The 27,597-nt window shown below is 42.7% G+C and overlaps 1 protein-coding gene across 4 annotated transcripts in view; it reads left to right on the forward strand.

Annotated features, from left to right (window-relative positions):
- The window catches only part of LOC145405374 (inactive phospholipase C-like protein 1), a 454,317-nt gene that overhangs the window by 347,623 nt on the left and 79,097 nt on the right, over positions 1-27,597 (forward strand). For all 4 annotated transcript variants that reach the window (XM_080276781.1, XM_080276782.1, XM_080276779.1 and 1 more), the window contains exons 4-8: positions 9,324-9,530; positions 13,848-14,023; positions 16,695-16,807; positions 22,600-22,663; positions 26,029-26,122. In XM_080276781.1, coding sequence (XP_080132907.1) covers positions 9,324-9,530; positions 13,848-14,023; positions 16,695-16,807; positions 22,600-22,663; positions 26,029-26,122 — 654 coding nt within the window. The remainder of the gene's footprint in view (positions 1-9,323; positions 9,531-13,847; positions 14,024-16,694; positions 16,808-22,599; positions 22,664-26,028; positions 26,123-27,597) is intronic.

Genomic DNA, 27,597 nt, shown 5'->3' on the forward strand with positions numbered 1-27,597 from the left:
TGTGTGTGTGTGTGTGTGTGTGTGTGTGTGTGTGTGTGTGTGTGTGTGTGTAAAATCACGATCCAATATTTTCGCAATAATTCCCCCAGCGTTGTTTTTAAGGGGACAGGAATACGCTATCTGACGTGTTTTTGTTATGGCTTCATTAACAGCTGTACCGCAAATAGCAGTTTTATTGCATTATATTAGCGATTACCATTATGTTTTTTTTTTTCTGACGCGTATGATTTCCTATGCATATCCTGCGTGTGTGTGTGTGTGTGTGTGTGTGTGTGTGTGTGTGTGTGTGTGTTTGTGTGTGTGCCGAATGTCTAATGTACTTCCGTCGTTCTTTCCGTCTACCTATTTTTAACGTCACCTCCATTATCTGTTTTCTCAGGATATTTTATTTACAGTATTTACCATTCATGATCATTTAACTCTTTCATTACTATAGCAACTTTCTTTTTTTGAACAACCAAACTTTTATTCAACTTTAAAAATAAATAACTATCAATTCTAAAAATCTATTTGAGGGAGCTTTTTTTTTTTAGTGGAAGAGTTATTGCAGACAACATATTATTATAATCCCTCAAATTCGAAAAGCCTCTTCTAAACGGAGCAAGATCTTACGGAAATTGCAGAATGAAAATATGGAAATACCTGATCGTACTGAATCGGTTAACCTGACGATTTTTTTCAGACTGAGGTAGAATTTTAGGTCTCAGTGGGTCACATAATATTAATCTTTTCACTACTACGCGTTTCCCCTAAAGTAAAAAAAAAAAAAAGTTGATATTACGAGAGAGAGAGAGAGAGAGAGAGAGAGAGAGAGAGAGAGAGAGAGTTTTGATCTGAATGGGTTAATGGCTTCCTAATGGAGTCTATTATATTCATTTATTTTTTTTTTTCATCGTCCTTTTTTTTTTTTTACGACTCCGACAGTACCGAATGGCTTGGAATCCTGTCCACCTGCCAGCAGATGACTCCACACATATTTTTCGTCATTTGGACACTCACCCACCTTTCTGACGACATAAGCCAAGGATACGATATAGGACCGATGGAGTAACATTAATGATGCTGTACTGACGTATTTTTGTCGTGACACCTCTCCCTTACCGATTTATTTTGTATCTTACGCCTTAAACCCTTCAGTATGATGAGGTATTATTCATATTCTTCCTACCCTTTACGATTTTCTTTAGCGTAGGAAGAGAAATCCAAAGCTTGACAAAATTTACTGAAGGTACTAAGAATAAATGCAATATAATGTACCGTGTTCGGAGTCAAAGGATTAGTATTCTCCTGCGCGTTTTTGAGGCAAACTGTGTCGATGTTAAAGACGACAAAGGTCACTTTTGATAGCCGCACCCACTCTTGCAGTAAGCTAAGAGGAAAGAGGAAATTGTTTATTGATTAAGCACTTAAGTGACACCCTCGTGGCCCACAGGCTGTCCTAATGCATAATGCAGCTATCTTCCCAGTGCATGCGCCCTGCCCTTGTTTCATATTTACGGCTGCTTCGGCGTGACCCAGGATCGCAGTTAACTAGTACTCTCTCTCTCTTTCTCTCTCTCTCTCTCTCTCTCTCTCTCTCTCTCTCTCTCTCTCTCTATATATATATATAAATATATATATATATATATATATATATATATATATATATATATATATATATATACATATATAAAGTACTACAATATCCAATATATTAAGGTGTAATAAGCAAAATAAATATCTAAGGAAAGTATTATACAAAATCAGCATTCCAACAGGTATACAATTCATGCGACGTATCGACAGATCTTCTCATACCCCATCAGCACGGTGACGTCATATTAAGTATTTATTAATGCCCCCTCCGGGTGATACTTTACGCTATGGGAATGAATTCTAATGGTGAAAGGGTTAAAGAACGCTAAATCCGATTCCTCATTCCTCAGAGTTTAATCAAATTATCTAGAGATGGGTCTCGCCAGACGACTTGGTTCTGCTTAAACAGAGCCCTTTTGCAGTAGAGGGATTAATGTTTCCCTTTTTTTATTTTCATTTCATCACCCAGCCAGGTAGCCAATTAGTCAGATCGGTAAATCAATCAGCCAGTAAGGTAACGAATCAGTCAAATCAGTAAATCGATCAGTCACCCAGTAGGTCAGTCAGTCACTTCGTTTCTCCTTGTGTCATCGTACTGATTCTCTTACAACGTATTGGATTCAGTTTCGTATCCCACAGCTATATTATTATTCTGTACGATCATACTGTCCTATGCCCACTGCAGTACCACTAAGCAGCCATGTGTATCTGTTCGTTCGCCTCCCATTCCCTGTCTGTTTCTGTCCATTGATCCAGGTAGTTTAATCAGCAGAGCAGTTTGCTGGACTTTAATGAGGCCTGGTGACGTCACGGGTACTCTGGTGGCGGAGGGTGGGGGAGAGATGAGGTTAGTTTCTGTAGAGCGTTTATGTAACATGACGACGATTCCCAGTCCCTGTCAACTCAGTTCATGATCGTGGTTTCATGCAACCATGGCTTAGTTTTGTGTTGTGCGAGTTACCTAGTTCTGGTTAAATGAAAATAAAGCGGCTATGCAAGCGCTCTCCCCTTAATTAAATAAAATCGTACGACTATAGCCAGAAAAAAAGACAAAAGACACCTTTGATAGCCGAATCCACCTCAGCCTTATCCAGCACCCCAACACAGAGCAAAAGTTGTTTCTTTGTTTCTGAACACACTGCAGACACCCCCCAAACATCTTAAATGCAAACCACATGCACCTCAGACATACCCCAGGCACGCTTCTGTGAGTGTGGATAAACTGTCGGAAGTGAAGGTGTGACGCTTGTATAACTGTTGTTGCAGGTTGTCAGACTTCTTCCTGCGAAAAGGTACAGTGACTCAGTCATTGAGTGACACTGTTAGGGACACACTGGACCTGACCACCCCTGTGGTTGTGACAAAAACAGATGTCATCGGAATGAAAGAAATAAAAGAAAAGAATACTCTTTGAAAAAAAAACACACACACACACACACACACACTAAATGAACAGTTGCAGTCAGCTCTTTTACAGCGTCTCTAAATTTGTGTCAGAAACTAAAGAGGTCTTGTTAAGATAACCAGAAAAACTCAAGCGGGTTTGAAGAGTATGATACGTTTTCAGTACTGTACTTGGCAACCCCTCACGCTGAAAAGGGTAATAGTGTCTGATTGGCTAAAGAGGGTAACCCCTTCACACCGAGTACGTGTGTCTATTTTTGCTGCTTTCAGAGGCTTTTATTCAGCTTAGAAGAGATTTCTCAAATAATACCTCTACCAACCCTTTCCCCATAATACGCTAATTTAAATACGATAGTCTGGTCATAGATTGCAACATAATACGTCATTGGATTCCAGGTAATTCAATGGTCGAAGAATAAAATTGTGATTGCTTGAATTAATGGTTTCTAATTGGCTAAATTGATACATCTGGTTAGCTAAAATAGATGTTCTCGACTGCCGAAAATTAAGCAAATAGTTTTGCTAGAGAGAAATTACTAAATTACCAGCTCCAAAACCATTGTTCGTCCAAAATCATGCCTTCTAATTGGTTGACGTAATTGCATCCTGACTGGTCAAAATAGTAATCTAACTATCTGAACTGATTTTGTGTGTGTGTGTGTGTGTGTGTGTGTGTGTGTGGACAGTCTTGATTCGGTTGGAGAAAGGGTCAGGCATGGATGAAGCGATTTACTTTTGATAACATTTTAGTCGAAAGCCAAGATCACAAGGCAAAGGTAACTCAAACAGTTTCACTCCCATTTGGACCTAACTTGGTGGAAGTGCTGAGTGTCAAAGAATAAAGCTGATCAATTTTAAGAACAGTTGGTCAGAGGTAGAGGTCACAGGGCAAGGTCAAAACTTCATCTCTTTGACGTCTGAGTCCTCATTATTTATTTATTTTTTTATTCTTGTCACTGAAACATCATAGTATTGTCCTATCATCATCATCATCACCATCATCACTATCCTTATGCTCTTCTCCTTTCCCTTCTCTCCCTCCTCCGCCTTTCCTTCAGCCTTCCTTCCATGCATCCCTTCCTTCTTGAATCTCTTCCTCACCTCATTCCCTCCTGCCGGTGCTCTAACAAGACTAAATGCAGTTACTGGAATTGGACTAGTTAGCAGTAGCCGACCAATTGAGGGGCGGGGAGGGGGAGTGAGGAGGGGGGGAGTCTTCCTGCATTACTATCCTTGTTTTTCACTCTTACAATAGATATCTAATGGGTTGATAGATCTGTTGTTGTATGCTTCCCTTTACTGTATAAGTTTTGAAAATAAAGATACATTCCCTCTCTCTCTCTCTCTCTCTCTCTCTCTCTCTCTCTCTCTCTCTCTCTCTCACACACACACACACACACACACACACACACACACACACACACACACACACACACACACACACACACACACACACACACACACACACACACACACACACACACACACACAATCTTCCTTCTCTAACTAACCTCTTCCCTCATCCTTTCCTTCCCCACCCCCCCTCGCTCCCTGCCATCCACCTTCCCATGCATAATTCATCTCCTTGTGACCCTTCTTTTCACCAACTCCCCCTCTGCCCCTCCCCCCCCTCGTCTCATTTTCATCTCTTTGTTCTCTCTCTCCCCCCCTTCCATCTGGCCATCCCCTGTTCCATCTTAATTTCCCCCTTTTCCCGTCATTCCTAAACCTCTCCCTCTGTCTCTCATTCTCCACACCCATTTCAGTCCCTAATTCTCTGTCTTGCTCTTATTCTCCTCTTTTTGTTTTAGTTGCATTTATTTTTCTTATGTATCTCCTCATCTCCATACCCTTGTGACATCTGCATTTCCCTTTTCTCCTTCACTCATTCTCCTACGTCCTCCCTTTCATTTGCCACCGTCATTTCATTTTTATTTTCTTTTAACCCTGTCCTCCTACCTTCAGACTTGTTCATTCTCCTTAGTTCACTTCCACTTTCTTTCTAACTTTGATCTTCTCTCCCATTTCCGCTCTTCTCTTCCTCTTTCCCCTCATTTCTCTTCCATCTCCCTGTTCCCCTCATCTCCCCTCTCTGTTCTTCCTCTTTCCTTCATCTCTTCCTTGTGTTCTCCTTCTTTCCCTCATTCCTCTGATAATTTCCTTTCGTATCTTGTCTTCTTCTTCCCCCTATTTCTTCTGTCTTTTCTTTTTCCCCTCACTAGTTTCCCCTCTGTTCACTCTCTTTCTCCCATTCCCTTGTCACCTTTCCTTCTTCTGTTCTCTCCCGCTTCCCCTTTTCTCTTTTTCTTCTGTTCTCGCACCTCCGCTCAGCCCTGTCTCATTTTCACTTCTCTTACTTTCTCTTCCAGTTAACTCCGATTCTTAATTCACCTTTGTCCACTCCCTTTCGTCCATTTCCTCCTCACTTAATTTTATCGTCTCCTCTCCATCACCCCTAACCTGCCCTAACCCTTTACCTTTTATCTCCCAGCACGGCAACCTTCTCCCTCCCCCTCCCCATCCTTCTCCCTCTCTCCTCCTTCCGACATCCTTCTTCCTTTCCTTCATTTTAGCCGATCGTCTTTAAAATTCCTTACCACCACCGCCTTCTCCTTCCCATCGCTTTCCTTTCGTGTGTTATCCCTTTTCCTCCTTTCATCACCCTCGTCTCCTTCCCCCTCACATATCCTAACATGCCCTCTTTCTCACCCTCATATCTTTCCCATTATGTCCCTTCCTCCTCCCCACCCACATCTTTCTCTCCTCACACCCCCTCCATTTTCCTTTCCCTCTCTCACACCTTCCTCTTTCCTCTCACCCTTCCACATTCCCCTCATTCTCTTCCCTTCTCCCCGTCCGTAGCTTCCCTGTATTTAGCCCACCGTCCACCCACCCCATTCGTTGTCATCATCATCAGCATTATGAAGATACACAGCAAAACAAATGCCTTTTCCATTTTTTTCCACTTTGACCTACTGGGGTTTGGTCCTTGCCTGCCGTATGTGGGGATTGCCTCCATACATCTCACACTTCCTCTTTCATTCCTGTTATTGATTACCATTCCCTTTCCTTGACTGTTCATCTGTTATGTGCTCAGCAAAAGATGTGACCCCAAGAATTCGTTTTTATTTTTCATTACTTCTGCCAGCGAAGGTTATGTATTCACCCGTGCCTGTTTGTTTGATAGTTTGTGTACACAGTATCTCGATAAGTTAACTCATTTCAGTAAAGTCTGGCGGTAAGTTATGCAGTGGGTCAGGAAAGAATTTATTACATTTTGAAGTGCATCCTGATCCCGATGCAGGAATAAATCATACATTTTATTGGCGTTGAAGGAGGTATGCCTTCCCTAGAGACAGCTTAACAGGGCAAACTAAGACCGTAAGGTTAACTGCCTACGTGAGACAGTAAAAGTATTTGTCTGATTAGATTTTGACGTGGATCCGGATCTGGATATATAAAAAATCATACCTTAAATTCAGTTAAAGTTTGTGGAGATATGCGCTTTCAAAAGTATCTTGTTGTGTTTGTTTCCCGTAGCAGGAAAGTATCTTATCTCCCTTCACGTGGTACCAGTCACTATCCATCCCTTTCTTCTCTGAGTATTCTTAACTTGATTTGCAGGATCATCGCTAGACTTTTATCCTTGGGCCAGAACTGCAAGAACCTACCAAATGCGGATATTATTGTTCTCAGAATTAAAAACCATTCATTCCAGTCTTATTTTTCGCTTGACCTCGTTATCTTGAACTGTGTCGTCAACAGGTTCCATCTCTTCATCTCAGCATTATACCGGAAGGACTGATTTACATAACGTTAATTTAATTTGTATTCATCTTTAAGCCTACCTCAGACTGTTCAGTTCAACAGCCCTTACCGAATCCAAGTGTGTTTATTCCCTTACTATGGATGTTACTTCCTTAGCCATCGTAATCCCAATTTCCAAAATTTTCCCCCTTGTCTAACGTCTTCCTGTATGTATAGAGTTTGATGGTAGCAGTGTAACCGTCATAGATGTTTTCTATTACCTATACATAAATTTCGTCACCTTGCTAGTATGACAAACTTCCCTTTTTTTCCACGCCATCTATAGACATTCATTATTCACCCTGGCCAAGATCACTCGTAGTTAAGGAATTAGTTTAGGCTGTATCTGTCACCAGTTAGAACAGTCTTTCGTAAGCTGAAAACGTCACATGAAAACAGAAAAAAGAAACTACATCATGGGAATGGAGGGAAAATGGTTGTTAATAATTGCCATGAAAGGGGTTTCCTGGACTCTGCCATTGCCTCTGTCCCTTTATTAATAACATTCCCATGATCTCGTATTCCAGCCCCATAATTCCTGGTCCATTGTTCCGTGTGAAGCCATAACGCGTTTTTCTTGGTACGGGGATAATAATAGGAATAATTTACTTGGTGAGGAATGGACGCTTGAGAAGGTATTGTCGTTTTATTAGTGTTGTTGTTTTATTATCATTGTTATTATTATTATTATTATTATTATTATTATTATTATTGTTGTTGTTGTTGTTGTTGTTGTTGTTGTTGTTTTTGTTGCTCTCGTTGTTGCTGTTTTACCCGCAGTCTCTCCTGTTTGTAATTAAGTCTCTCTCTCTCTCTCTCTCTCTCTCTCTCTCTCTCTCTCTCTCTCTCTCTCTCTCTCTCTCTCTCTCACACACACACACACACACACACACACACACACACAAAAGGCTTATACTCACTGCCACACTCTTGGTTCCTCATTGTCACATTTGCACCCCTTCTCTTTCACATCCTCCGTTTCACTCATCTCCACATCATACCCCTTCCTATTTCCCCACCCTCTCTCACTTCCCCACCAACTGTTATTTTATCACGCATTTTTCTCTCTCACACACCCTTTCTTTCGCACCCTTGTTTCACCACACAGTCTCCTTTAGGCCATATCAAACCTTTTTTCTCACACCCTCACAATCTCCTTCCTGTTACTTCCCCATTGTCTCTCTTCCTTGGCAGTCTTTTCTCCTTCCGTCTCTCTTACACCTCTTTCTCTCCTCGCTGTTCTCAGTTTCTCCTCCCTGTTGGTTTCACCTCTCTCATGTCTCCATACTGTCAGCGTTCTCACTCTCCACCATCTCGCTTTCTTGCATTCCAGTCTCTTTTCCTTTACCCCCCTCGTTCCTAATTATTCCCTCGTCTCTTCCCTTCCCAGTTTCCTCCTTTTCACTCTCTCCTGTCACTTCGCTACTCCTTGCTCTGCCCACCCTGTCACACTCCTTCCTTCTCCTCTCACTCACTCTCCTTCCTATCAATCTTTCCTACCCGTCATTCTCCTCCCTCTCTCCGTCCTCCTTCCTCTCTCTCTTTCTTCTCTCCCTCTCCTCCTCCATCTCCATCTCATCCCCTTTCTCCTCCTCACAGAATCCTTCGCTCTTCCCCAGTCCTAACAGAGCACATCAAGGAGATTCATACCACTGACCACTTACTTTCCTCCTTTGCAGTCTTTCCCCTCACTGTTTCCTCCATTTTCCTCTGGTCCCTCTTTCCCCTCCCTCACTTTCCCTTTGTTCTCTCTTTCCTCCCTCTCACTTTCCCTCATCCCTCTCTCACTCCATCTTCCTCACACCTCTCCGTTCTCCTCCTGTCCTAATCATGAACATCAAGGAACTCCATCTTGACCCTTGACTTTATCCTTCCTTTCAGTTTTTCCTTCATCCCCTCACTAACTCCATTTCCCTCTCTTCTCTCTTTCTTCCTTCCCTCCCCTTCTGTCCCTACACACCCCCCTCTCTCTCGCTCTCAGTTTCCACTCGCACACGCCCCCTTTCTTCACAGGCTTCATCTAGCACTAGGAGATCCGGACTGGCCACTATCTCCTCTCCCTTTCAGTCTCTCCTTACCTCTCTCACTCTTTCCTCCATATCCCTCTCTTCCCAGTCTCCCCTTCCCTTCATTCTGTCTCCCTCTCTTCAGCCCTAGTTTCACATCCTCCTCCAATCTCCTGATCGAGCTATCTCTGCTTTATAACTCGCTAACATCTCCAATATCTCTTGCTTTCCCTCCCTCACTGTCCTGTTTCTTTCCTCTCGTCCCCCTCTCTCACACACTCTCCTTTTCTCCCCCTCTCTCACACCCTCTCCTTTTCTCCCCCTCTCTCACACCCTCTCCTTTTCTCCCCCTCTCTCACACTCTCTCCTTTTCTCAACCTCTCTCACACTCCTTTTGTCCCCCTCTCTCACACTCTCTCCTTTTTTCAATCTCTCTCACACCCTCTCCATTTCTCCCCCTCTCTGACACCCTGTCCCCTCTCTCTCACACCCTCTCCCCCTTTCTCACACCCTCTCCCTTTCTTCCGCCAGTCTTGATCGAGCACATCAAGGAGATCCGGACGGGGCGCAACTGCGAGAGCTTGCGCAACAAGGACATCCCCGCCTCCTACAACGACGAGCGCATCTTCAGCATCCTGTACGGGGACTCCTACGACAGCCTTGACCTCATCGCGCACACGCCCGAGGAGGCCAGCATTTGGGTCACGGGACTGAATGCACTGATCGGCGCTTCCAAAGGTGGGTGATGACGGGACAGGCTGGGGTCGATTTGGGGAGCTTGATTTTGCTAGGGCCGAGTTTTGTGTTGTTAGGGAGGGTAGATTTGGTTAGGTTAAGTCTGAGGGGGTTTCGTATGGGTTAGGTTAAGTTAGGCGAGGTTAGATATGGTTAAGATGAGTCTGACTGGAGAAGTGTTAGGGAGTCTCTTTAACCGGCGAGAATATAGCGAATAATTACACTACTTATAATAAATCCATAACAGACAGCCTCAAAAGAGAGTATTTCTTTTCCTGTTTGCATCCGCTTGAATTCCTTTGTACCCCTTCTGCCATCCCACACAGTATGTAGTTACGTACGTGGGTAGCATGTTTTTGTTCACAGTTCTACGCTACGGTTTCCCTAGCAACGACCATGCGTGTCCGTCCGGTGGTGAATTCTCGATATTAATTGGAATACTGTTAATTGGATTGCTGCCGTCTTGGTGGCGAGGGTGGATGCGGTGGAAGAAGGGAGAGTGTACGAGGGTGGATGCGGTGGAAGGAGGGAGAGTATACGAGGGTGGATGCGGTGGAAGAAGGGAGAGTGTACGAGGGTGGATGCGGTGGAAGAAGGGAGAGTGTACGAGGGTGGATGCGGTGGAAGAAGGGAGAGTGTACGAGGGTGGATGCGGTGGAAGAAGGGAGAGTCTGCTAATGAAAGGGACAGATGAACGTGAAAAGAAGGTGAAAGACAATAGATGAACAGGGGAAGGAAAGTGATTCAGATAAGGATAAGACAGAATGACGTATACGAGTAATATATATATATATATATATATATATATATATATATATATATATATATATATATATATATATATATATATATAGATAGATATATAAACAATATGCGGACAAAAAAAATATAGATACAGGTTAAGAGGAAAAATAATTATATACGGATAAAGAGAGGTGAGAAAGATGTTCTAGTAAGCACTGATAAGAAAGACACACAAATTAATCATCCTCATGCTTACCATTCTGATCCTGCACACACACACACACACACACACACACACACACACACACACACACACACACACACACACACACACACACACACACACACACAGAGTAGGGGTGGGGGACAGTCTACGGGTGCACCCAACCATATTTCATTAACTAGATTACCGGTACCCTTGTCTTCTGTATTTCCTGCTCCTTGTCGCTCTTCCTTATCCCTCTCTCCTGTCCTCTCATCCCTCCATCTCTCCCTCCATCTTCTCTCATTCCTCAGCCCTCTTCTCCCATCCCTCAATTCGCTCCTTCCATCCCACAATCCTCTCCTCCCATCCCTTCATCTTCTTTTCAAGTCCCTCCATCTCTTCGTTCCATCCTTCCATCCTCTTCCCCAATTCCTCCATCTTTTTCCTCCCGTCCCTCCGTCCTCTTCTTCAGTTCCTCCATTTTTTCCTTTCATCCCTACATCCTCTCCTCCCAGGCCTCCATCCTCTCCTCTCCTTTCACTCTCGCTTATTTATCCGTCCTCTCGCTGTTCCACCATCTAACCATCCCCGTCTACCCATCTTGGCATCATTTCATCATCCTTTAGTTACTTCTAGCCACTTTCCAGTCCCGTGTCCCTTCCTCTTCATTCCTCCGTCCCCTCACGTTTCCATCATCTTCTAGCCATCCCCTTATCCCTTCATCCTAACACCGTCCTTGAGTCCCATTTACTCTTCTCCCTCCTCCTCGCCGTCCCACCGTTTCGGGAACCTATCCCTCCATCCCTCCATCCATCTATTAATTTGTCTATCAGTCTGTTGGTCCTTCAGTCAGTCCATCCATTCATTCATTCATTCATTCATTCATACATTCATTCATTCATTCATCCATCCATCCATCCATCCATCCATCTACCATTCTGCCATCTGTCAAGCCAGCCAGCCAGCCAGCCAGCCAGCCGTGCGTTCATCCATCCACCCATCCCTCCATCCCTTCATCCTCTTCATATCCCTTAACCCTTTCACACACACACACACACACACACACACACACACACACACACACACACACTCACACACACACACACACACACACACACACACACACACACACACACACACACACACACACACACACACACACACACACACACACACACACACACACACACACACACACACACACACACACACACACACACACAAACCCTTTCATCGTCTTCCACTGAGGGAGTAGAGCTTAGGTTTTTCAATTTAGTAAACTCCCGTGGATTAAATTCCGCAGAGAAACCCCGCACCGCCAAAGAGGTAAGCCAATTTCTAGTCGTCCCTGTATCGTTCCTTCATCCCTTCAAACCACGATCTCTCTGTAGCTATTAATTCACTGTTCCACAATTTATCTGCCCCTTTTCCTCTCACCTTTTTTTTTTTTTCATTCCTCGGCCAATTATATATCATTCCAACATCATTCGACTCTTTCAGACTACCGTTTCGTCCTATTCTATGCATCCTTCCATCTCTCCATCCCATTCATCCATAGAAGTCACTATCCCCCACTCCTCTTTCAGTCACCCATCCCGCCCGTCAACATCCCCCTTCCCTGTATATTCATCTTTATGTCTGCTTACCATCCCAGTCTTTCTTTAACCAGCAGATCGCATCCCCTCGTCATATTCTGCAGTTCTTTCACTTTAACTTGACCCAAATTTTTCCTCCTTTTGCAGCGTATTTCACGTAAAATAGTGTCTGAAAAATATAAAACTACGGCTCCATATCTTTTCCATATCATTTCTTCGTGAGTAGGATCATATTCACGTGTAACTGTATTGCTACGACTCAGCATTCAAGATCAGGAGACGGCAGTTTTAGGCCAGGTTGAAGTGGAAAGGGTGCAGTCGTCTTTCCCATCTCTCACTGTCCATGCCTGTCAATCTGTCCATTCCACCATCATCCTCTGTTCCCCTGTCTCTTTTACCCTCATCTTTCCGTCGTATCACCATCCCTGTCATCACAGTCTCGGCCATAATATCACCACACCTCACCATACCCTCTTCCGCTTCCAGGCATCTTCCAGCCTTTCACCATCCCTGTGTGTTCACCTGGGCATCTTTTCGACATTACTCAGTCCTTTTACCGTCCTTTCATAATCTCTCTTTCTCTTTCTTCTAATCCCTCCATCTGTGTCTTTTTCCTTATTCTTCTCTCTCGCAGTTCCTTCATCCCTCCGTCGTCTCTCTCTCTCTCTCTCTCTCTCTCTCTCTCTCTCTCTCTCTCTCTCTCTCTCTCCCCTTACCCCATCATCTCATCCCCCCCTTATCATTCCATCCCGTTGTTTCTCTTTCCTTGTCTCTCCATCCTTCCGTATCGTGCTCCTCTCCATCCCTGTGCCTTTTTCCTCATTTCTCCATCATTGTCTTTTTCTTCACCTCTCCATCCCTCAGTCTTTTTTCCTCATCTCTCCATCCTTCTGCTTTTTTCCTCATCTATCCATCCCTCTTTGCTTTTCCTCATTTCTCCAACCATCTGCCCTTTTCCTAATCCCTCCATCCCTCTCTCCATCCCTAAGTCTTTTTCCTCATCTCTCCATCGCTAAGTCTTTTTCTTCCTCTCTCCATCCCTCCTCTTTCTCCTTTTCCCGCCACCGCTCTCTCTCCTTCCATTCCCCAACCCAGCCTTACCCTCCTCCCATCACGTCATCAGTACACTCTCCTGCACCATTAAAGATCCAGGAATCTCTTTGTAAAACGGCCCATTAGTCAGACCCATAGTACGTTCTTTGAGGAGTAGGGGCCCGGGGCTAGGCTATTATATTCCAGTGTATTTAAAGGGATGAAAAGGACTGTTGCCCTTGGAGGAGTTACGAAAATACTCCGGCCACCTTATTAAAATCGAACCTGCACTCATAACGACACCCTCATTCCCAGTGGTGTGTGCTAACCGCTGAACACCAGACGCTTACGCTCAGTTTCTTGGTACTAGTCTTTTAAGTTGTATGCATTCCAGTAGACTTATGGAAAGTTGTGTATGTTCTCCACTCTGCCTACCTACCTCTCAGGGTATCTGTCAGTTTTTCTACCAACCTGTCAATAATTATGTATCTCTCTTTATCATTCTGTCTGTCTGTATGTATCGATTTATCCTCTTATCTTTCTGTCTGTCTGTCCATTTATCTATCTTTCTATCTATCTGTCTATCTGTCTGTCTATCTATCTTTCTGTTTCTTTACTGGTATTGTCATTATCATTGCCTTCGTATGTGTATGTAAGTCTGTCATCCCATCCCAACATGTCCCTGTACACGTCTCTTTACCCACACATCTACTAATGCATCTATCACTTTATTTCTACCCATAGCCATGCCTGACGCCGTGGAGGACCGCCAGACACTCCGGGAGACGTGGCTGAAGGAGGTGTTCGATGCTGCCTCCAAGGACTCCTCTGGGGGCCTCATTGACCAGACCACCTGTATTAAGCTGATCAGGAGGCTGGACTCGCACGTGGCTATGGTCAGGGTGCGACAGAAGCTGCAGGTGAGAGAGAGAGAGAGAGAGAGAGAGAGAGGAGGGATTGTCGATGATTAACACATTCACCACTAGAAAAATTTTTTGTTGTCTCCAGGCGATTTTATTTTGTTTTTTAGGGGAATTTGCGGACTACTGGGGTTAAATATAGCCTCCATTAACCCCTTCGTTCCCAGCTCGAATGAATGCGTCTGGTGGTGGCGGATTAAACAACAAAAAAATCGATCTGAAAATGTTAAAGAAAGAACCTCGCCAGCCATGTATTAACCACTGTTCCTATGTTTATTCTGCTTTTTATTAATTAATTAATTAATTTATTTATTTTATTTATTTTTTAACTTATATTATGCATCCTACTGAAGGTGATCGTAATTACTGCAGTGGATTTTTTTTTTTTTTTGGTCGTGGAGGGATTAATGAAGGCTCTTTCTAACCCCTCAACTTCAGAAAAATCTCTCCTGACCTAATAAATCGTCTGGTGGCAGCGAGATATAAATAAAACTTCGTCACCGTAATGAAGAGGTTAATCCACACCCCACATAACTACCACATCCTGTTCGACTCAGTTCCATTTTCATTTTAATCCATCACAAATGCATTTTTTTTTATATCCCAGAGCTGTTTGATCTGTCCCAAATGTACGGTTGATTGAGGCCGAATGTATTTTCAGTTACCAGATCTATTTTATATTCGGCACGGTACTTCATATGTGTTGCAAATCCCTCCATGTTCTGCTTTGAAGTGTTGCTGATCTACATGTAATCCAGGGGCCGTACTTATAAAACCTGCATCATAGTTAGGTGAAAGCCAGAAATGTGAGACTTAATGAGCAGTTCATCATAACAAAGTCGAGACTTTGTTAGGTCGAAATCATAAGCATCAGAGATAGCGTCTCCTATATGTTGCACTTGCGAGTTTTGAAAATTGAAGAAAAGTACCAAAAAACAGCAGAGAAAAGACGTAACAAAAAATTTAAAATAAATATGATATTTTTCTCAAATGTTTTCATCGAAAAGTCAGCTGATTAATGTCAAGTTTTAGGAATTATTTATTTACCGCTTTATATCACTGTGGACGAGGACATGTTGCCTCACTGCACCATCCTGTAAACAAACACCACCACTGCCACCAGCAGCATGGGGAACTCCAACAGTACGATAGAGAAAAGCACAAGTGGTCGTCACCACTACAGAATTGCATTTTTCCAGTGGCAAGGTAATGCAACATTAAAATAACTTTCATTTCTGGCATGAGAGCCTTGTTCTTGCCGTTGGTGTTGTTAGGGTCCTCCACACCAAATCTGTCACGAAAATTATCCCTGCACGGTCCAAGCGGTAACTCATTACCAGTTCTGCATCACTTAACTCTTTATGCACATCTTTCCTGTCACGAGAACGCCTTGGTTGACGGTGGCTAATTTATTGTTGTGTGGCGGTCATGTTTACCGTTATGATCGAGTCCTACGCCGCGTCCTAAGCGCTATACCAACTCGGGAGGTGTCTTTAGCTATGACTCAGGTTAGGTCGAACATAAGGAGTTATGACTCGCTCCTGTGAATTTAGGACAGACTTTCGCCTTATGATGCAGTCTTAGTGTTTTATAAGTACGGGCCCAGTATCCTTTATGTGCATTCTTTTTACTTTTTTCACGTTCACTTACTGTATATCCAACCCCAAGTTTATTAGTGGCCCATTTTAAGCCTCAGATGTATTGTGTATAATAACTATACATTCTGATCACCTTTACAGTCTCTGCTCACTTAGATAATAAAAAAAAACAGGACGTGCTCAGTGTTCCATTTCATTTTTTTACCGGGTATAATCATAATTTTCTTGTTCCTGTTATATATTTACCATTCTTTCCTTCTAATTAGAATTCGGTACGATTTTTACTTTTTTTTAATATAATTTGCTAAGCTTTTGCCTGATATGCATAAAATTGTCTTTCATTCCTCCCAAAGGCATCTCAACGCCAGTATGCTGTAGTTCTCGTTTACTGTCCATTTCTCTCCACCTGCTCCTTTTTCTCATCCCCTTCTTCCATCTTCTTTTGTTTATGTTTCTCTCCTTCCTTTTCCACTTCGTTCAGACCCCTCCACACCAACATTTTGAGCCATTGGTCCTTCTTATATGCCGTATACAATATAACTTCAGTTAATTATTAAGTTCGACATATATCATAAGCTTCTGTTGCTAGTTGTTACTGCTTATTCCCAGCTAATGCTATCTGCTCTTTAGTTATGGCTAATACTGGCCCTCCTATATAGTGGTAATAGTATTGATTTTTTTTTTTTCTTCATTTCTCTGTCTCAGATTTTTGTAGTCTAGCTCTACAATTTTTTATCTGTTATCTCCTCGATCCATCCCAGTCACTATATCCCACTTCCGTTCTGTATTAATTATCTTCATCCGTTAGGTTACTTGATCTCAGTTTTGTGTTTCAGTCAGTCTCTCTTTTGTCTGTTTGTTTTTATTGTTTTCCACCATTAATATATACTGTATATATATGTATGTATATAAGCTACAGGTTCAGTAACATCGTTCTCTAAAGCACCCTACGATGACGAGGTGGGTTCTAGCCGTACACATATGAGGGTGCTTTACGGGACAGTGTTATTCCGAAATATTTACTTACCGGTACATACACAATTTATCACGGCCTCCGTGGTATACCCCCCCAGGAGTACGACATGGGCAAGACTGATGGCTGTCGGGGCAGGATTGACAGCCAGGAGTTCGTCGACATGTTCAAGGAAGTGGCGACCAGGCCGGAGATATACTTCCTTCTCATCAGGTAAGTTGAAAGGAAGGAAGGAGAGAGAGAAGCAGGTAAGGACGGAGGGGGAAGAATGCAAGAGAGGAGGGATTGGATATGTTTAGGAACCAAGCCTAGGATGTATTTCCTTCTCATCAGGTAGGTTGGAGGGAAAGAAGGCTGATGAAAATTTGAAGGATAGGAGAGAAGGAAAAAGGGAACTAGGGAAGGAATAATAAGAGTAGATTTATTTTTAAATCGCTTCCCTTCAAGTCGATTGGTGAGAGAGAGGGAGGAAGGGAAGGATGAGTGATTATAGAGAGAATGAAGGAAGGAGTGAAACTGCTTAAGGACCAGACGTGAATAATACTTCCTTCTCATCGTATAGATTGGAAAGTGGAAGTAAGAAGGTTGAAGGGAGGGAAGCTGGCGGGGAGAGAGCGAGGAAAAGGGGCCAGGAGGGAAAGGGAGAGAGGCCAGGGTCGGAGGTAAGACAGAGGATCCCAGTGGTACAGTCAGCAACAAGCAGCCAAGATAAGATAGAACCGTTAACCCACCAGTTCAGCAGCAATATAGACGTTCCGGAGCCAGCCGGAGTTCCACACCCTAGCAACATCCACATCACTGCGGCACTAATATACCACACGGTAATTGATGCTTGTCAGTACCAAAAAGGTTACAGGCGTGACCTGTGTTAGTCCATAATACGTACTGAAAGTGTGTGCAAACAAACCCACACTTCTCGTAATTCGATGTCTTGAGTCAACTAGTGACCGTTCCTGTGATAAACAATGAAAGTAATACCCATTCACAAGACAAACGACAGGCTAGATTGTAAGAACAATTGACCGGTTTTGTTTCTTTAGTCACCAGCAAAATAGCTGAGAAAGTAACTGCTCAACACGATAACCATATACTTGGAACAGCATCACATGGTAATGGGGTTTCGTTGAGGAAGAGACGAGCAACTTCTACGCTCCAGCTCCTCCCTTCTGAAAACTGGAATGACTCCTCTGACTTAAGGCAGACTACGCTCCTCCTTGCCCTTGGCGTTACAGAGGCATTCGATTGTGTATGATACTAAAGACGTCTGGCTGAGCATTAACCCCTTGAGGCCAGTGATGTATATATCATTTTATACCTGTCGATTCAAGACAGTTTTTTTTTTTTTTTAAATCTCAGGAAACACTTTACAAACAGAAGGGGGTTTTGTACAAATTTCATTAACCCCTTTACTGCTAGTGTACTCTCCCTACCTGAATATAGTTGCATGGAAAGAGCAAAATATAAAATAGTATGTCATAGGACTGAAGAGGTTAGGTGGCCGGTATCAGTAGTGATGTGCATAACCCTTTATCAGGCCTTCAATACCCTTTTCACCTTTTCTTGGTCAAGATTTTTGCCCTTTTGCACCGTACATCACGTACCACAATAGGAGAATAAGACATTACTCCAGGTCCACATCCTTTCCATAGCACATCTTCGCGACGAGCATCATATTCTAGTGTTAATCTATTGTTACACCTGAGCATTCAAGATGAAGAGACGAAAATTCTAGGCCTAGATAGAGCTCTCAGATCACCACTTCGTTTACCCATCCATAATCACATCACTTTTTCTGGGTATAGTCGTGGTTTAGTCCTCAGGGATATCTAGAGTGTATCCGGAACATTTGTTTACGCTGGCGAATACCGGTACTTGTATATTATTCAAGCCTACGTAAGGAACGGAGTGCAGACAGTGATCGTTGAGAGCAATAGCAGTTTGAAAAATATACCTCGAGGTCGTCGCTAGCAAGTTGTGTTTGCTGCTGAACAATACCAAGAAAAAGTTACCTCCAAACCAACACAAGATCCTGATGCATGAGGAAGAAAATTGCCTTTAATGACGGCACTATGTCAAAGGCACTTTCAGTATTTTCAGGGCAGACTTGTAGTGCACACAGCACTGTCAGAACCACATCAAGATTACAACGTTGACAGCTTATTAGAAAGTTATAGTAGTAACTCCCTCAGTCCTGTAAATTTTATTTTTATTATTATTATTATTATTATTATTATTTATATCCAGACCATTTTTTTCACTGAATGGAGACATTTCGGACTTAGGGGTTGGATGAAGCCTACATATACCCCTTCAGTATGAGAGATCTTTCTCAAAATTATTGATATCCACAAGTAGCAAGAATGAACTAAAAAAATATTGAACTAGAATGGCACTCATTAAAGCGCATACCTCCGCCAACGCCCTATCTCGCAATGTTAAAGAAAGTGAAAAAAAAAAAAATCCTGGATCCGCACCTTTATCCGGATCCGCACCAAAATTTAATGGAGTGTATTCTGGGCCAAGGCCCATTCTCCTACCAAGTTTCGTGGAAATCCGTTTGGTAGTTTTTGTGTAATCTTGCTCGCAAACCAATAAACAAACAAACAAACGGACAGGTGTGAAAACAACCTCAGAGGTATGTCCTGAAAGGGTTGGGAACTGCTGACGCCATAAAAGCTCCAGATTCCCCCCTCCCCCCCCCTTTTTTTTTTTTACCTTCCTGTTGCGTGGATGTTCAACCTTCACACCCATCGTAGCCCCCCACAGCAGCGGGCAGAGCGAAGTATTAGCAACGCCTGGTAACCTGGAGAAGCAACGAGAAATGTGTGTAGCCTGCAACACGGAACGAGGGTGTGAGAGGGTTGTTGTGCTATATATTTCGTTCGCCTTATATTGGCTCAGATTTTCGTCCTTTTGGAGCTTAGTTCACGTAGTTCAGTGGCAGAAAAAGACAGTGCTCCGTCTCGACATCCGTTCCGTAACATTTCTTCTGGACCAGCGTCATATTTTATTACTTATCTCTTGTTACAGTTCGGCATTAAAGAAAATGGTAATTATAGGCCAAGTTAAAGTGAAAAGAATATAAAGAGGACGCAGGTGCAACATCTGTCACACCTGACGGGAGTGAGTTGTCATGGCGGCACACAGCACAGCATGAGGTGGGTGCTGGCTGCTGATTGCCAGATGGAGGTACCGTCAGGGATAGACTCTTGCCTACTGTTTCCCTGTGTCTACATCACACTTGCAATATGTCCCTCCCTTTCCTTCCTGGCGCATCATGTCAAAGAGAATCGTATATTGGTAGAGACACATACCAAGCCTCCCACAGCCGCGGATTACGTTAGCCAGCAGAGGAAAGTGAGAAATACAGGAAAAGAAATATTAGTCGAACTTTTGTGATGAACTGTACCTGGGTCACACTACGCATCAACGTACGCTGGATGGTTACTGTGGCTGCACTAAGGAATATCATTACTGTTGGCATCCACGTCTAGACACAACAGATCTCTACGTCATTCACCCCCTTTTTTTTTTTCTGTGGCTTTATTAATAATTTCATAGACTGTTCATTCCTGCCTGAAAGGAAAAAAGCTTAAATAGTAATGTCGAATGATTTGTAAAATTAACATGTAATCCATTCTCATGGACATCATTTAGTAATAAACAAAAAAAGGAGAAAGGAAAGACAAGCCCTAGAACGAAGAGATAAAGGAAGAAGCATCGTGATAGAAAACAGCGACATCTTACATCTACTCGCCATGTTGTAATGATGAACGGAGGAAGGCAGGAAGAGAAGAAAAGACATATTCCATGAAAGTATCACACAGTTCCTTCCCATCGAGTAAGAGACAGGCAAGAAGAGAGGAAATGAAAAAGAAAATAAGGGAGAGACGAACGCTAGGAGGAAAGAAATGAAAAACCGGATGAATAATGTAATAGATTCGTCCCCAAGTGATGACATGGTTTGAAATAGTAGTCCTCATCAGGCAGGAAGAAAGGAGGAAGATGTGGAAGGAAGGGATGTAAGATAGTGGGTGATATACTTCCATTGCATAAGATAGGAGGGGGAAAGAGAATGAAAGGGTGTTACGTTTTCATGAGATGCGAATAGAAAGGAAGACAGGCAGCAGTAGGATTATTTACCGTTTGGAGGCCGTTATTATAGGATAGTTTGCGTCTGTGGTACGGTGTGTATTTTGTGTGCCTGAGAGTAGTAGTTTGGTATGTCTTGGTATATTATATGTATCTGAAATTAATATAGTGGATATGTCAACGCTGTGTACCTTATGAATGTGAGAATAGTATGTTGGTTAAGTCTGTGGTATATATTCTATAAATTTGCAAATGGCTCTGTAAAACGAGAATTCCCTCCTCCACTAGTCTCATTACAGGACAAGCTGATTAGAAGTGAAGATCGTTGCAAATAAGACTGACTGTTGGTGGAATGGCTGTAGACAGGGAGGGAGACACAGGAGGAGGAAAGGAGGAGGGGAGTGAGGGTGAAGGAACGTGGGCCTGAAGAGCCGACTGGTCAAGGAAGAGATAAATATGTAATGGCGACCAGGCTTGAGATATACTTCCTTCTTATTAACCCCTTCACTACGAGGACGTCATTCACCTTTTAATCTAGGTATATTCGAACGATTTATTCCGCTCAGGAGAGGCATAGATTAAACTAAAGCATCTGTTGTTTGTCTGATTAATATGAAAGAGACGTCATCGACATGAAAGGGCTGAGAAAAAGAACGAGAATGATGGAGAGTCAGAGGAAAATGGAACTAGGAAGCTGAAGGAAAAAAGAGGGAAGGACGAATGTATATAAGGAAATGACATAAGATATACCGGTACTTCCCTCTCAGCAGATAACAGGAAGGGAAGGAAGGGAGGATATTTGGGGGAAATCTGGATAAGACGGGATATTACATTACCATTGACCATCACGTTGATTTGGTCGTCGTGTCGTTGCTGTTAATATACCAGCGAGGAAAGACGCAGCGCCGAAATATTTAACATCATATCACGAAAGGTACGGTGAAACACAATTTTTTTTTACATCGTTATTGAAACACGTGATGGGAAATGTAATGAGTTTGATAATTATGCGTCGTTGGTTGCCTTAATTAACGGAATGGAGTCTGACCACTCCCTATCCTCAGAGGTGTTTACGTATTGACCGTCATAAATTAGGGGTCTGCCTTCACCTTCGAATACACAATTAATGCAGCTCTTAGACTGATCTAACCGTCTCATTTGAGGAGGGCAGTGGCCGAATGGGTAGAGCTGTGGTCAGAATGGACCAAAGTTCGATCCCGGCTGGGGCAGGAAACATTTTAAAGATTTGAATTTCGTTACAGCAAATTCTTACTGGTCGTGAAAACACCCCCACCAATACAAGTACTTCGTACACCAGTCCTGTATGAGACAGCTCTAGTATGTATTTAGTGCTGACGGCGGGCGTTAGCGCCGAAGTGGTGGCATGTGGTGTACTTAGCTTAAGGGTCAGAGCCACGAGAGAAACATTTACTCCCTAGGAGTTCAAAATTTCCCCCCCCCCCACTTCCCTATCTGAATACCAGCCGCACAGGAAATTACTTTCTTCCAGGAAGAAACGTGCACGACTACGCTTAAAAACGCCCACAATCACGTTATCGCACAAGTCATGTAGCTTTACGAACTCATAAGTTTTACAAACTCTTATTGGGGATGTTACTCTTTACACAGGAAATGGGGAAAGTCTCTTTATTATGAGGAAATAAATTTAAGTTTCTCATTTGTTGTTCCACTGCATAAAATATTCTAACAGTGTACAATTTTTCTTATAAAATGAAGTTTTCCCACGACCAGGAATCCCCGCTGTGTAATATTCTTTGTACCCACGAGCTTTAGGTGGTAGGAAAATTGGTTTAGGATGCAAATACTCAAATAGGATTGAGAGAGAGAGAGAGAGAGAGAGAGAGAGAGAGAATAACATTACCAGACACCTAACCTTTTCCCTCCACCTCCAGATTCGCCAACAAGGACTACCTCACCCTCGAAGACTTCCACCTGTTCCTGGAGGGCGAGCAGGGGGTGAGTCCACAATCCTTGTCCACTTCTGCTTCCAGTATCCTTGTCCACCTCTGCCTTTACTATCCTTATCCACTTCTACTTCCACTATTCTTATCCACTTCTGCTTCCACCATCCTTATCCACTTCTGCTTCCACTATCCCTGTCCATTTCTGCTTCTACTGTCCTTGTCCACTTCTGCTTCCAGCATCCTTGTCCACTTCTGCCTCCACTATCCTTGTCCACTTCTGCTTCCACTATACTTGTCCACTTCTGCTTCAACTATCATTGTCCACTTCTGCTTCCACTATCTTTGTCCACTTCTGCTTCCACTATCCTTATCCACTTCTGCTTCTACTATCCCTGTCCACCTTTGCTTCCACCATCCTTGTCCACTTCTGCCTTTACCTCGTCCACTTCTGCTTCCACTATCCATATCCACTTCTGCTTCCATTGTCCTTATCCACTTCTGCTTCCATTATCCCTGTCCACTTCTCCTTCCACTGCCCATGTCCACTTCTTCCATTAGTCATCCAGTTTTCAGTCATCCGTTCCTCCCTCAGTCCCTTCAGTACCGTGATTTATTTTTCTACAATCACCCCGGTTACACATTTTTTATACTAAGCTTATGGTACTTTCAGAAGCTCTTATTCAGCTTAAAAGAGGCTGTTCAAGCTGGAGGGGAGAGATACAGCTTTTACTTACCTTTTTACTATAAGAGATCTCCCTAAAGCTGAAGCAAGTCGTCTGGAGGTAGCAAAAGTAAATCAATAGAAAACGTCATCGGTTTAAAGGGATTTAAACTTCATGCTTTTTTTACTGCAAGATATTTCCACTGAGCCTAGGAGATTGCCCCAGTAGTGACAGGATTAATGAATGTTGTAACTAACCCCTTGTAAGTAAAAAAAATTAATAATAAATAAGTCTCTCCAAAGCTGAATGTAAATCCATGAAGTTAAATCATTACATCTGTTATTCCTTTTGTAATCCATCCTGAACCATTTATTTATTCCGTTATCTGCCTTTGACCCTTTCGCAGTGATGACCATTTTTCAGTTACATGCCGGCCACCCACTGATCTATTTGGGGCTAGAATCAGACAATCTGTACTATCCCCTTCAGTCTTATTATGTCTTTTGTAGTTAGTTCTTGTTATCGCCAGGCCTGACCCCATCCTTAGTTGCGAAAACAATGATGATGATGATGATGATGATGGCCAACACACTTTTTTTTTAAGCCTAGGGGTGTCCTAGTGACGATCGTTCAAGCCATTCCTCCACCCCACCTAATTTTCCACCATCCTTCTGTAAGAACTCGTCTCGTCCACCTTTAGTCGTATAGCCCTTCATTAATACGACATCTAATTTCATTTTACGCTCGTCAACCCCAGGAAGTTTTTGTCAGATTACAAGTTTTTTTTTACCTACTGGAAGGATTAGATATTTTCCTCATTAACCCTTTCACTACGTGGGGTCTTAAGCTGAATTAAACCCTTTGGAGAGAGCAAGAAAAAAAAAAAAAATCCTCGGATAAAGAGGTAAACTCATGCACCTAGAGGACGCTGTTTTAAATGTGTTCTTGTCATCTGTATACGGTTTCCCTCGGCCTGCGATATACTATTGACTGGAGGCGTTGGACAGCCTTCACATGCCAGTTGAAGACGTGGGGGACCTCATAATGTGAATAAAATCGTGTGGTCATGCTAAGAATGCATTTAAACTTCGTACTGAAGGGTTTAGGCCTGTACTTTACCATTCATTTTCCTTCTGTCCATCCATAAGCACCATGTATTCCACCCGCTGACTCTTGAATCATTCACTCACAATCCATCTCATGAACACAGGCAACCCAGTAAATCACTATGCATCTGTAAGTCACAATACGACCACTTGTTAACCACGGCAAGATAAAAAATAAGTAGTATATACACACGTTTTCCATTTACACCACAGCTGATTAAATAAATGTTCAGATAATTGATAACTTTTAAGCAGGTCCTGAACTAAAATACACCCATTTACTGTAAACATCTACATCCCTCAGTTGTTAATGTTTTCACAGACATTTTCAACATTTCTGGCTGTGGAAACAAAACCGCGGACATGTGGAAAAGAAGTTTTATCTCACTTGCAGCCAGAGAAGCCGCCAAAAGTTCATTATCGTAGAAGCCAGTATCATTATTGTACACACCGTTCAAAATCACGGGAGACTCATTTTCGAGAACTTCACAAGACCTCTTTACACACACACACACACACACACACACACACACACACACACACACACTCTTCTTTCAGGTTATCTACATTCAATCAACCTAAGCACTCAACCTCACACCACACAACATTAAAAACTGACCCAACTTTTCCTTCTGCCTGGTAACAATGCCGCCCCTTCCACCACAGCACACACTTATTCATCTACTTCATAACATGTTCGCTATTTATAATTTAGCATTACCTCAACCTAAGATGTGTCAGAGCGTCCGGCTGAAGTGACCGAATATCTGCTGTCCGTCAGATTCAACAGCAGCTCCTTAACCAATTTATGTTCTTCTTTCTTCCTCTCACCATTCATATGTTCCACCTTCAACTCCTGAAGTATGTCTTTTATGGTCCACTCTTCCTCAATCCTACATTCAACCTTTCATCTTTTAAGTATTTCTCCCACCATTCTGTCTGCCATGGGTACCGTTTACTGTATATCACCATCCCATCTATATTACAGTATCTACCTCTACCTATTATGCCAAGTACACACCATTGCTACTGGCTCTTTTTTTTTCCAGAAATGTCGCTAGTAAATAGCTCCCTATTCTCTATTCTACCTCAGTCATTCATTTAATTCATATCTCTTTTTACCTGCACTTGCTGCCTATTACCTTTGCCAGCTTTATTTTTCATTATTACAATTCATTCTTAGTACCGTACGTCATTCATATATATATATATATATATATATATATATATATATATATATATATATATATATATATATATATATATATATATATATACACACACACACACACACACACACACATATATATATATATATATATATATATATATATATATATATATATATATATATATATATATAGTTTTGTGTTTTTGTAATTGTCATTGTTTGAAAGTAATGGGGTGCCCCAAGCTAATAACACATACACAGCCATTTTGAAATTGATAGTGTTCAATGAATGTTAATTTTTGCCGTTTGACGGCCTTATTAATTTTAAAGTGAAAGCACAACACTTGTTTATATTCATGTCTTTTTTTTAGGATTCACTCATCCAAGTTATTAGCACTGTTTGTTATGGCAGCATTTTATAAGTGACTCAAACGTGCAGTTATTGATGTATTTTCTTATCTGTATATTTTCTTTCCAGTTGGCCGGACTGACGTCGGAGAAGGTTGTAGAAATGATAGAAAAATACGAACCAGCACCGGAGGCGAGGAAGAGCAGGCAGATGCTGATTGATGGTGAGTCCAGTGGGGCGCGGGGCAGGGTGGAAGGGTCCATTCTAGACCTTTGGAGGACGGCATAATCTAGTGGGATTTGAGAGAGGATGGAGAAGGTTGGTGTGGAGAGGGGATGGGGATGGCAGAGGGTAAGCACAAGGGGAATCCAGTAGGGTGCGAAGGAACCATTGTCAACGGCACGCGAGGGTAGAATAATCCACAGAGGCGCTGTAGAGGGCGAGAGGAGCCAGAGGAGCCATTGTTGAGCGGAGTGGAGGGAAGACAAATCCACTTGGTTACAGGCAAGAAACAAATAAAGCATTTGGAAATGTAGAGAGGATGGGAAAGTCCGCCTTTATCTGACGGGAGGGCGAGAGGAGTTACTATGGTGTAGAAGCCGTGCTAGAAGAGGTCATTTGACCTTTAGAGAGGAACAGAAAAGAGAGATAGAGGTTGACTATTCAGACTGTGGAGGTAGGTAAGGATGGAGGAGTTCTTTAAGGTGCAGGGGAGCTCACCAGGGTGCAGGGGAGTTCATTAGGGTGCAGGGGAGTCCTTTAGGGTGCAAGGGAATTCATTTGGGTGCAGGGGAGTCCATTACGGAGCAGGGGAGTCCTTTAGGGTGCTGGGGAGTACATTAGGTGCAGGGGAGTCCATTAGGGTGCAGGGGAGTTCTTTAGGATCCAGGGTAATCCTTCAGAGTGCGAGGGAGTCCTTTAGGGTGCAAGGGAGCATTTCGGGACAGAAACTAGAGCGGTAAAATCCACGCGAGGATCCGGGAGGTTGAGTGAATGCAGTGGAGCAAGGAGGAAGGCGAGAGAGGCCATCACATAATGAGGGGTAGGCCTGCAGAGTTAGGTGAGACGGGGAAAATTCTGAAACTAGAGACTCAGACACAGACAGACAGACAGACAGATAGATAGACTGGTAGACAGATAGACAGACAGAGACAGAAGCAAAAACAAAGAATGGGGATGGGTAAGGGGTGGAAGTGCTTTGTTCTTATCGAGACTGCTGTATTAAAAGGACTATTTAATTAATGCAATGAATCTCCTGTTAAAAATCTCAGGGCAGGATGTGTGTTGCTTGGGTAGGTCATATGAGATTAGTGAGGGCGGCTAATTAGGACTTGTGTTTACAGCGAGAGGATGATTTTGTGGCTAAAAACGGCATGGCCAGGTGATAAACAAGAGCGAGTCCAACCTAATTAAGAGGGGCGGGGGAGACCTGGCCACGTATTCCATAAACATTCTCAAGAAAGTCTTCAATCCTAAGTTTTTTTTTTTTCTTTTTATTCTTGCTGCCACTTGAGGACTTGATGCATCGTGGATCGTATTCTTGAACCTGCTTAACTCCTTTTGTCTGCACTCTGACTTTATTATTATTATTATTATTATTATTATTATTATTATTATTATTATTATTATTATTATTATTATTATTATTTTTATTATTACTACTACTACTACTACTACTACTACTGCATCTTATACTAC

This window comes from Coenobita brevimanus, chromosome 66, assembly GCF_032717465.1.
Source record: "Coenobita brevimanus isolate Jiangsu-jjx chromosome 66, ASM3271746v2, whole genome shotgun sequence".
Taxonomy (NCBI): Eukaryota; Metazoa; Arthropoda; class Malacostraca; order Decapoda; family Coenobitidae; genus Coenobita; species Coenobita brevimanus.